At 66.2% G+C, this 10,868-nt stretch overlaps 1 protein-coding gene across 11 annotated transcripts in view; it reads left to right on the top strand.

Annotated features, from left to right (window-relative positions):
* PACS2 (phosphofurin acidic cluster sorting protein 2) overlaps positions 1 to 10,868 on the top strand; it is a 55,053-nt gene that overhangs the window by 41,162 nt on the left and 3,023 nt on the right. For 3 of the 11 annotated variants that reach the window (XR_008299761.1, XM_053225062.1, XM_053225060.1), the window contains exons 12-24: positions 103 to 245; positions 1,038 to 1,212; positions 1,464 to 1,568; positions 1,739 to 1,845; positions 2,303 to 2,457; positions 2,838 to 2,960; positions 3,264 to 3,372; positions 4,083 to 4,115; positions 7,379 to 7,421; positions 8,551 to 8,593; positions 8,776 to 8,911; positions 9,736 to 9,962; positions 10,167 to 10,280. Coding sequence is in view for 10 of the 11 variants with exons in the window: in XM_053225062.1 (XP_053081037.1) it covers positions 103 to 245; positions 1,038 to 1,212; positions 1,464 to 1,568; positions 1,739 to 1,845; positions 2,303 to 2,457; positions 2,838 to 2,960; positions 3,264 to 3,372; positions 4,083 to 4,115; positions 7,379 to 7,421; positions 8,551 to 8,593; positions 8,776 to 8,911; positions 9,736 to 9,962; positions 10,167 to 10,280 (1,513 nt within the window). In the remaining variant the exon portion in view is untranslated. Of the gene's footprint in view, positions 1 to 102; positions 246 to 1,037; positions 1,213 to 1,463; positions 1,569 to 1,738; positions 1,846 to 2,302; positions 2,458 to 2,837; positions 2,961 to 3,263; positions 3,373 to 4,082; positions 4,116 to 7,378; positions 7,422 to 8,550; positions 8,594 to 8,775; positions 8,912 to 9,735; positions 9,963 to 10,166; positions 10,281 to 10,868 lie in introns of those variants that run through there. The other 8 variants (XM_027066794.2, XM_053225066.1, XM_053225067.1 and 5 more) reach the window with 7 other exon arrangements.

Genomic DNA, 10,868 nt, shown 5'->3' on the forward strand with positions numbered 1-10,868 from the left:
GACACCCCCACCCAAACCAGGGACTTGCCGGGTGTGAGGCCGGCCCTCGGGAGGCCCCCACAGGGTGCGCATTCCCAACGAGCCTCCTTCTCTGCACATCAGAGCACCCCCGCCCCTGGGGAGCAGCCTGCACAGCCGGAGGACAGCCCGGAGGTGGAGACCTCCGCCCTGGACATGTTCACCGAGAAGCTGCCGCCCAGTGGGCGGATCACCAAGACAGAGTCCCTTGTCATCCCCTCCACCAGGTGACAGCATGCCCTGGGGAGGCTGTTGGCCGGGCATTGCCCACGTGGGCCGGTGTGGTGGGCAGGGCCCCTTCTGACCAGATGAGAGTCACTTAGAAGCACAGAGATCTCGGCCCACCTGGGGGTCCACAGTGGACCCCTTGCACCCTGTCTGCAGCCAGCAGGCCTGCTGGGGCTGAGGTGTGGTTCCTGTGGCCGTCTCACATTTTCCGCCACCTGTACCTTATGGACCTGTGTGACACGAGATGCCGGTGTGGGAGGGGGTGCCCAATGCCGTCAAGGTCAGGAGCCCCCAGACAGTGGCTCCAGGTCCAACACTGGAGCCCCGGGCCTGGACCTGCCTCTCAGAGCCATCGAAGTGGGGGTCTGAATTGCAGCTTTGCATGGGAAGACACTCTCAGAGGCTGTCTCACCTGCCCCCCCCACCCATCTTGGTCAGTCTGGGGGTCATCTCTATGCCCCTCCCTGTGATGTGCCCTTCCTCACCTTGGGCACCTAGCCGAACTCCCAGCTGCGGTCGGCCTTGTGCCTGCACCACGGCCAGAACCCCCGTTCCCACCCCAGGACGTCCCTCTGCAGGGCGGCCAGGCCCTGGAGGGACAGCGGGGCTGCTGTGGTGCCCCCACCCCTTCTCTGCTTGCACAAGTTTAATCGGGCCTCATGCCGGGTTTAAAGCACGTGCGTGTGTGCTCGTGGCCTCCACACTCACCCCATGGATGAGCCCCTCGCCCGCCACCCGCCCCACGTGAATCCACCACAGCCCCACCGCTGAGAGCCCCCTTCCCTGGGCAGTGAGCACGTGGGCCTGCCCCAGCCTGTCCTGGTCCCCCACAGGTCCGAGGGGAAGCAGGCTGGCCGCCGGGGCCGCAGCACATCCCTGAAGGAGCGGCAGCCAGCCCGGCCACAGAATGAGCGGGCCAACAGCCTGGACAACGAGCGCTGCCCGGACACGAGGAGCCAGCTGCAGGTGCGTCTCCAGGAGAGGAGGTCACGGACACCGCCCACCCACCCGGCCGGGCAGCTCGAGGGTGGGATCTGACCGACCCACGGTGTCTACAGCCCAGTGACCTCTGTCCAAAGCAGAGCCAGGTTCCTGAGCAGGAACGGGACCGGGCTGTCCTTCCCCGCTCCCGGGTGGCCGCTGGGGCAGGGGTCAGCTGGGCGGGCGACGGGACGCGGTGCCCTTCCCACCTGGTGTGGACGGGCCTGCGTCTGCAGATCCCCAGGAAGACCGTGTACGACCAGCTAAACCACATCCTCATTTCTGACGACCAGCTACCTGAAAACATCATTCTCGTCAACACCTCCGACTGGCAGGGGCAGGTGGGGAGGGCGCTGTCCTTTCTGCGGGGGGGGGGGGGGGGGGGGGGGAGCAGGGGGGAGGGGGGTATCCTCCCTGCGGGGGCGGAGAGCACGTGCCCATCCTTGCGAGGCGTGGAGCTGACAGCGAGGCTGGGTGGAGCTTTGAGGCTCCGCCCGCCCCTCGCTCCCAGTTCCTGTCGGAAGTCCTGCAGAGACACGCGCTCCCCGTGGTGTGCACCTGCTCCGCGGCTGACGTGCAGGCGGCCTTCAGCACCATCGTCTCGCGGATACAGAGATAGTGAGTCCAACTGCCACACGTGTGGCAGCCGGGTGTCTGTCGGGGTCCCTGCGCCCCAGCCTTGCCTGTGGCTCTGCCCTGGGGGCTGCGGGCGGGTTCCAGATGTGCCCGCCCACCGGCTCCCCACGCCCCGTCCTCTGTGCAGATCTGGGCGCTGGTGGGAGTTCCTGCGGTGCAGGGGGGCTCCTGGCAGAGACCCACCATCGGGGGCCTCCTGGGTGTGGCCAGCAGGCCCCCCCCCCGCCCCGCCCAGGGGGCACGGTGACCCTGCTGTCTGGGGGTTCTGGGTGTCGGGCCCCACCCCCTCGGGGCTCAGGGGGCACGGTGCTCCCTTCGTCCTGAGCGGTGTGTGCCCGGGCCCCTGGGGACACCCCTCGGGCGCAGTGGGGTGGTCCTGGCAGCAGGGACAGCGCCCTGAGGCCTCTGTCCCCTCTGTGTCCTGCCCTCGGGGCCTCAGCTGCAACTGCAACTCCCAGCCCCCCACCCCCGTGAAGATCGCCGTGGCGGGCGCGCAGCATTACCTCAGCGCCGTCCTGCGGCTCTTCGTGGAGCAGCTGTCCCACAAGACGCCCGACTGGCTGGGCTACATGCGCTTCCTCATCATCCCGCTGGGTGAGGGGCTCGCGGACGCGGTGGGGGGCGATGCGCCACACGCGCCCCTCTCGTGCCGGCCCCGCACGCACCTCACGCCATGCTGTCGTCACAGATAGGGTGGGGGTGGTCACGAGCCCTTTTACGTCATCAAACCCTGGGTGACCGCACTCTTCGTTTTTGCTTACGCGATTCGTTTTATGACCAAATCCGTAAACGTCAGCGCGTCGGAAAGTGCTGGATCGTGGGGGGAGACTCATTGGCGCCCGAGCCCCGCTTGTGGTCTGCAGGATGCCCCCCAGCCCATGGGGAGGGCTCTGGCGGGGCCGCACAGCACGTCTGTCCGGGTGAACGCCGTGGACTCCGTGGCCTGACCTCCCCCCCCCCCCCGTGGCTCGCAGGCTCCCACCCTGTGGCCAGGTACCTGGGCTCCGTGGACTACCGCTACAATAACTTCTTCCAGGACCTGGCCTGGAAAGACCTGTTCAACAAGCTGGAGGCCCAGAGCACCGGTGAGGCCCGGGGTGAGCTGGCGGGTGAGGCCGCGAGGCTTCCCCGCCCCCGCCGCGCCTCTGTGAGAAGCAGCTGGGTGCCCTCCTCTGTCCACCGTGGGCCTCGGGGCTGGCCGCTGGGGCCCGGGGCGGGGGCTCCTGGGGACTTGGAGCGGCCTTGCTGCCCTTGCCCGGGAACCCTTGAGCGGGGAGGGCAGAGGGCCCCCTCTGGCGCCCTCAGCATGGCCACTGCTCCTGGGCTGGGCCCTGGGCAGACAGGTGGAGTGGGGGGAGAGGCGTGGCACCCCACGGACCCTGCCCGGCTTCCTCCTGCAGCGCAGGACACCCCGGACATCGTGTCGAGGATCACGCAGTACATCGCGGGTGCCAACTGCGCCCACCAGTTGCCCATCGCGGAGGCCATGCTGACCTACAAGCAGAAGAGGTACCTTGTTGGGCCCCGGGCTGGACAGGCCGTGGCCAGGGCTGGAGGGGGAGGGTGGGTACCGGTACACCCGGCTCCACGCCGCAGACACGGGCCACTGTGGCTGCGGCTCTCGGTCCGCTGGGCAGCACGCTGGGGGCTCCTCGGGGTGGCCTTCAGGGACAAACCCGGCTGGGCTTGGGGGAAGCCTCGGGTGGGCCTGGCAGCCCCAGGCCCTCCTCCGTATCGGTCAGAAGAAGGCAGTCTGGTGTTTTCCATTGCGTATGTTGGAATTTCTCACCGTGAAGGGTCAGAGGCAGCGGTCACACTGCCCAGCCCTAGCAGCGACCTGCTTGCTGGAACACAGGCACAGGCTCCTTCGACCGCCCGGCTTCCCGGCCGGCAGACAGTTCTCGCTCTGCCCCGGGGCAGGACGCCGGGCAGCAGCGGGCACTGGGGCTGAGGGCGGGCAGAGGTCTGGCTGCCAGGCCCAAGTGGGCGAGGGCCAGGGCCCGGGCGGTGGGGAGGTGGGCTGCAGGGCGGGCCCCGCAGACCGCAGCGTCTCTGCCGGTGTCCGCGGGGCGCGGGACGGCCCTCCCGAGGGGTCAGCCCGCAGCCCCGGCTCTTCCTGAGCGAGGGCCGTGCCGTCCCCAAGCTGCACCTGCAGGCACGTCCTGTCCCTCAGCACAGTAACGTGTCTGTGTTTTCTCTCTTGGTGGCTTTCTGAAAAGGAAAAAGAACTTTCATTTTGACTTTACCCTCAGGTACCGCTGTCCCTGGGTCTGCACCCCTGCCCCCTGTCCCCAGGCTGGTCTTTAGGGCTGTTTAGCAGCGTGAGCAGGTGGGGTGCGTCCCTTACCCTCCAGCCACCTCTCTGTGGGCCGGGGAGGGGTGGCGCCTTGCCAGGCAGGGCCCCCCAGCTGGGCAGCAGGCAGGTGGCCGCCCCCACCCCGGTCAGGACTCTGCTCTCGGGCCCCCACCCGGTTGAAGGAACCGAGACATCGGGCTGGACAGGCTTTCCTCTGTCCGTTTCAGTCCAGAGTCTGAGCCGAAGACGTGGCCACGTTTAGCTTCTCAGTGAGTGTCCGTGTTTCTGAAGCCACGCCGGCCCCACCTCTCAAATTAGAAGCAGGTGCATGGGGTACCACCACGAGACACTGTCCACTGATGCCACATCGGCCGCGTGCGGGCCTCCTTATCGGCTCAATGTATTTGTGAACCTGGCTCGCGGGCTCCCCCCATCCCCCGCAAGGACAGCATGAATGCTGATCCTGCAGGCGGGGTATCCAGGCAGAAGGGTGGGGGGCCTGCCCTGGGGTGGCACGCACTCGGAGCCTCGCCCTGGCCTGGGCCGCGGGGCTGCGGACAGCAGCACAGAGGGTTTCCCAGCCGACTCTTGTGGCTGAACTGGACGGGTGGCCAGACCACTAAGACCCCCTATGTGCAGTGAAGGGCTTCCCCCCCACCCCCGGGTGGCTCCACCCTCTGAAAACCTGCACGCTGGGAACCAAACACTGGGACCTGCCTGGAGCTGCCGTTTCATTTGGGGCCCCCTTTCCTGTCCTGGCGGCCTGCCTGCCAGGTCCCTCCCCTGGGACCCTGTTCCCACCCCGGGTCTTGGGTTCTTTCTCTCCTGGGAAAGCCCAGCCAGGGCAGGGTCACCGGGCTCTAGGCAGTGTTCCTGCTGAACCCCGAGACAGACCAGGAGGAGGGGTCTGAGCCCCCACGTTGTCCTGCTAAACAAGCCTTTGTGACTAAAGAAAGGCCAGCCGCGGTGTGCCCGCCGACTGCCGCAGAAGCCCGCAGCCTGCTTCGCTGCCTGGCCACAGTGTCTCGTCTCTCCCACGCTGGCTCCTCTGAGCCTCAAGCCAGGGCTTTAGGGAACCCTGGCCCTCGTCCCGTGCCTCCTGCCCCCACCTGTGCGTCACAGTGGTGACACCGGCACCTGGGGTGGGGGCTCCAGACACCCTGGGTGGAGCCCCGTGAAGGCCCAGTGTGTTGGCCACCCTCAGAGCCCAGGACCAGGGGGTCAGCAGATGGTGACAGAGAACAGATGGGTCAGGAGACCAGCAGCAGGTGTGCGGTGGGCATGGCCCTCGGGGCCTGTCTCCACTTGTCCCTTGTGAGAACACCTGCACGGACGGTCTACACAGCACCCGGTCCGTGGCCTGTGGTCAGACCACAAAGGCTGTGTGTGGCCCGGGAGGCTCCCTCAGGGCACCGGGGTGGGGAACGCCCAGCGCCCCGTGTCCTTGGCACCCCTCAGCTCTGTGCCCCCAGTGTCCTGTTGAGGCACGTTTTGTGGTCTCATGAGCCAGACCCAGGGGCCCTCACCACGGAGGCACACGCGTGTTCGTCTGTGTCCCGAGTTTAGGCAAGCCGGTGTCACCCCTGTTGCGCTGGGCGCGTGTCGAGTGCTGAGTGTTGTCTGCATGGCCCAGCGGCTCAGCTTGGCTTCTCAGAGTCCAGCAACATCCCTGTGTGGCCGTGCTTCCTGTCTGCCCCTGCAGGCCTCTGTCTGCCTTCCCTGCGTGCTGCTCGTGGGGAGGGTCCTGGGGCCCTGTGGGGCGGAGCCTCCCCCACACCGGGCTGGGGACCCCCTGAGGACCCCGTCTTGCACCATCTCGCATGCGAAAGCCGGCCGGGCACAGGGTTCGAATTGCTGTTCTCTGAAATGGATAAACTCTGTTCCCCTTAGGTCAGAAAGGCTGGGGATTTGGTCATTTCAGTGGGACGGCCCGAATCTGTAGGTTCTTTTGTCCAGAGACGTCTGCCGGGCCTTCTTCGGAGGCGTGATGGGCGATGCTGGGGCGGAGGCCCCCGTGTCCAGGTGGTGCCCAGGGGCCTGCCGGCTGCTGTCCCCTCACGCGGGTGCCAGGCCGCAGGGAGGGGGCAGCAGCTCCTGCCGGGACCGCCCTTGGGCGCCGTGCGTGCATTCCGTGCTGGCCCCTGTGCATGTCTAGTGGAGAGTGCTGGCCAGGCACGGAATTCTGTCCCCACAAGGGCGGGCTGGAGAGCCTGCCATCTGCAGGGACTTCTCCTGAATGGCCCTGTGCCCGGGGACCCCTTCCGGCCAGCGCCTTGGGCACAGCTTTCTGAGGGTGAGCTCTGAGGTTTGGGGACGTGAGACTGAAGCAGAGCTGGGAGGATGGCCCGGAGAGGCAAGGAGGCCGCAGGAGGGACAGGAGGCCCGGGACTGGGCCTGCCCTGTGGGTCTTCCCCAGGCCAGGAGACGCTCTTAGAGGCCAAGTGCACCTGGTGGCCAAGCCCTCCCCGGGGAGAGCGACTCAGGCTGCAGCCCAGGCCCCGAGGTGGAGGCCCATCATCCAAATGCCCGGTACAGAAATGGGCGGCAGGACGGGTGCCCGCCTGGGCCACGGAAGACAGAAGGGGGTCCACATCCCCTTGGCTTCTGCCCTCCTCCCCCCGAGGGCCCTGGGACATGGCTGCCTTCACCGAGGATGGGCTGTGACCAGCGATCTCAGGGAAGCCGTGTGGCACCTCCTCTGCCACGAGTGCTGGCTAGCCTCCGACCACAGCATGGCCCTGAAGCCTCAGTCTCCCCTTCTGGCTGCTCTCGGGGTGTCGCTCTGTCAGAGCACGGTGTGTGCAGGCCAGAGGCCTGGGACCCGCCGCTGCCCCAGTCTCCTCTCTCTGGTTGCCCTGGACTTCACCCGGACTATCTGGAGAAAACCTAGACACCCCGGCTGTGGTCACCCCCGGTGTTGGAGGAAGACCAGTGTCCAGGGCGGGGCGGGGGGTGGTGTCCCGGGACACACGTGGGAAACCTCTGTCCGGGGGCCCAGCCGGAATGCAGGCCCTCAGGGCACCAGGCACCTGGGATGGACAAGAGATTCCCCCAGGAAGCTGGGCTCCCGTGGAGCTCCCTGCTGGCCTCTTGACCTTAGGTGCAGAGAGATGACCCTGGGGTCGGAGGTCGGGCCGCTGCAGGGACAGGTGTGGGTGTGGTGCGGGCACTGCCAGCCACACCGAGAGAGGAGTAACTGTGTGTTTCTTGTGTTCTTAGCCCTGACGAGGAATCTTCACAAAAGTTCATCCCCTTTGTAGGGGTGAGTACTTCTCTGCTGGGATGCTTGCACTGCCTTTAAGTTCCAGAACCTTCTTCACCAATTTGAGCAGAGGATTCCTTAAAATCTGCCCCCCAGCCCTCTTAAAGCTTCTTGTTTTCTTCCTGTGTGGAGCAGGGCTGGGCCGTGAGCTCTCTGACCTGTGCACGCAGACAGCTCACCTAGAGGCGAGGAGGGGCCAATTCTCGGCACTGACTGGGCACGAGGCCTGTGTCAGACTCGGCTGTGGGTGGGTGCCCCGGGAGGGGCAGAGGGATGCTTCTGTCTCTCAGGAGCTGTGGGACGGGGCTGCCTCCACACCAGGCTGCTCAGTGGGGATTGCGGTGTGTGTGAATCGGGAAGTTCACTTCCTATGCGCCGGCCGGGCCATGCCACGCTTCACGGCCTCTTACCTCCCCATGTGGCCCCTGGCCCAGGCACCTGCTGCGAGAGCCAGGGGCAGACAGGGCCCAGGCGCAGCAGGCCAGCAGGCCGTGGTTTTACCCTAGCCAGGCGTCAGGGCCACTGCCGACCCTCCTGGGAGGGAAGGAGTCCAGCCGGTCTCGGGGAACCTTCTGTAGTGACGGGCAGGCCCCCCCGTGGACACTTAAAACACCGTTGTGTAACCGAGGCACGAGTCCCCGCTTAACGTGACTCCTGACTCCCGCGCTGGTTGGCCCGCACGGCCGTCTGGAATGGCATCTGTCTGACCGGGCGCCCGGGGCAGGCCCCAGAGCCACCTCTGCCCCTCGCTGGGCAGGGGTTCCGCATACCAGTGCCCGGGTCTCACCAACCTCTGGGCCAGGCTGGCCACACATGCTCACAGTTTGCTGAGGGCCGGAGTGTGGAGCCTGTGCCCCCCACCCCCGGGTGGCGGGATGGCCACGGAGGGGTTCCGCAGCTCTGTGGAGTCTCCCCAGCACACCCGTGCCGTGGGAGGGTCCTGTGCCGCGTACAGGAAGAACTGGGTCACTGCCGCACCCCAGGAGCTCCCAGGGAGGGTGGGGCAGGACGCAGCGGCCGGGCGGCGGAGGGAGGACGGCACTGGGCCTGCGTCTGGAGCCCTGGCACCGACAGTCGGGCTGGCCGACGATCCGGTACTGCTGCCAGCCAGCGTCCCGTTGCCTTTTAGGTGGTGAAGGTTGGAATCGTGGAACCGTCCTCAGCCACATCAGGTGACCCCACGCTCCCTGCCCTCGGGGCCAGGAAGGGGAGGGACGCCCCACCGTGGGAGGCCCGGCAGCTCCTCTCCAGCTCGGGGTCTCCCACCTCCCCGCACGGGCCCTCTCCGGCCCCTGGGGCTGCCCTGGGGGCAGAGACACAGGGACACTCAAGGCTGCCCAACTTCTTCCCAAAGGTGACTCGGATGACGCAGCCCCCTCGGGCTCCAGCGTGCTCTCGTCCACCCCGCCGTCCACGTCTCCCGCGGCCAAGGAGGCCTCACCTACCCCGCCTTCCTCCCCGTCAGTGAGCGGGGGCCTGTCCTCCCCCAGGTAAACGTGGCCATGCCACACAGGCGCCCCGCCCCACCCGATCTGAGAGCACCCCCGATGGCCAGAGAATGCGGACAATCGCTCCCGGCCGCTGGCCGCACCTCCGGGATGCCAGGAAGCCCGAGGGTCTGGCCAGAGGGTGGGCTCAGAACAGCCTCTGGGAAGACACGGGCTTGCTTGGGATCGGGTGCCCCGTGAGGTAGGGGCACCTACCTGGTGTGTCCCCCCCAGCCCTCATGGCGCCAGGGACCGAAACCACACCGAGTAAGTGAGTGGGGGGTGCTCCGCATGCACGGTGGGGGGGGTGTCAGGGAACATGTGGCTGGATGTGGGTCCCTGTAGGGACCAGGGCGTGGGGTGTTCAGCAGCTCTCCCGGCCGCCCTGGGCTCTCTCTTGAGTAGAACTCACCCAAACAAAACTTGAGGGGTCTGAGGATGTCCTCACACCCACGTGGGTCACAGGGTCACAGGGCTGCTCCCAGATCCCACAGCTGGGGGGCGGGGGCACACCTCAGCTGAGGCTGGTTGACCTCGGCCCTCTAGACTCAAAGGGGTGGCTCGACAGGGCAGACGGGTGGCGACCCAGGCGCCCCCGGGTGACCTCAGCACGGCCGCTGTGCCCGCCCGCAAGGCCCAGACTGGGCTGTCCCAAGAGCCCAGGGAATGGACCACAGTGGGCTCCAGGACTGGGGCTCCACTCTGCTGGGCGCCCACTGCGGGTCGTCCCCCCCCGCATTGAGCAGCACGGACGCCAGCTGGCACCTCCTCGCCCGTGCCGGCCACCGAGCCAGGACAGAGGAGTGAGGCCCCCTCTGCTTTCGCAGCCAGGGCGTCGGCGCCGAGCTGATGGGGCTGCAGGTGGATTACTGGACAGCAGCCCCGCCCGCAGACAGGAAGCGAGAGGTGGAGAAGAAGGACCTGCCGGCCACCAAAAACACGCTCAAGTGCACCTTCCGGTCTCTCCAGGTCAGCAGGCTGCCCGGCAGCGGCGAGGCTGTGGCCACGCCTGCCATGTCCATGACCGTGGTCACCAAGGAGAAGAACAAGAAGGGTGAGGTGGGGGTGGCAGGCTGACCGTCGGGGTAGTCGGAGGGGCAGCCCTGCAGGTCCCGAGGTCACCACAACCACAGCCACAGCCAGAGGCTACCTGGGCGGGTGGGAGGGCTGGCGGCCATGGCCACTGTGGAATGTGGGTGGCTCAGGGAGGCTGGGTTCCGAGGACTGTGGCTGAGCCCTGCAGCCCTTTCCCTCCTAGTGATGTTTCTGCCCAAGAAAACCAAGGACAAGGATGTGGAGTCCAAGAGCCAGTGCATCGAGGGTATCAGCCGCCTGATCTGCACGGCCAAGCACCAGCAGAACATGCTGAGGGGTGAGTGCTTGGCGAGGGGGCGGGGCGGCGGGAGACTCTCAGGACTCGTGAGAGGTCACCTGTCCACGTGTCCTTCCTTCAGAGGGGAACCCGTGGGGAGTCAGGTCCTTGACCCAAGGTCCCATCAGTCCTGTCTAAAGTATGAAAGTGAACCAGGGAAGGCTGAAGTGCTCTTGAAAATTCACCTCTGGAAACGCTTTCGTTCTGCCATGAAATGCGTATCACACGTTTGGATAAAGCACTTGTGTGCGGAGAAGAGCTTTTTAAATTCTATTCTCAGAAGTAATTTCTCAGTCCTTTCTGTTCTCTTAAGAGATTGATTTGTGTATCTCAGACTTTTTATAGAAGATACTCTGCAGCTAATTAATTCAGCATATGGAGCCCGGAACGGTTTTCTCTCCAGGAGCTCCAGTCTGACGACCACTGTGGTCCAGAACTGCCCTGCCTTCCTCTGTTGCTTTTCTGCTTTAAGAGCACGGCGTTTTAATCCGTTTTGCAGACCCCAGCCAGGGCGGAGGGGCTGTGGAAGAGCAGGTCCTTGCGGTCAGGGAGAAGCTGGCCACCGCTGGTGGCTGGGAGCCGGGGGGG

The sequence above is a fragment of the Acinonyx jubatus genome, chromosome B3 (genome assembly GCF_027475565.1).
Source record: "Acinonyx jubatus isolate Ajub_Pintada_27869175 chromosome B3, VMU_Ajub_asm_v1.0, whole genome shotgun sequence".
Lineage (NCBI taxonomy): Eukaryota > Metazoa > Chordata > Mammalia > Carnivora > Felidae > Acinonyx > Acinonyx jubatus.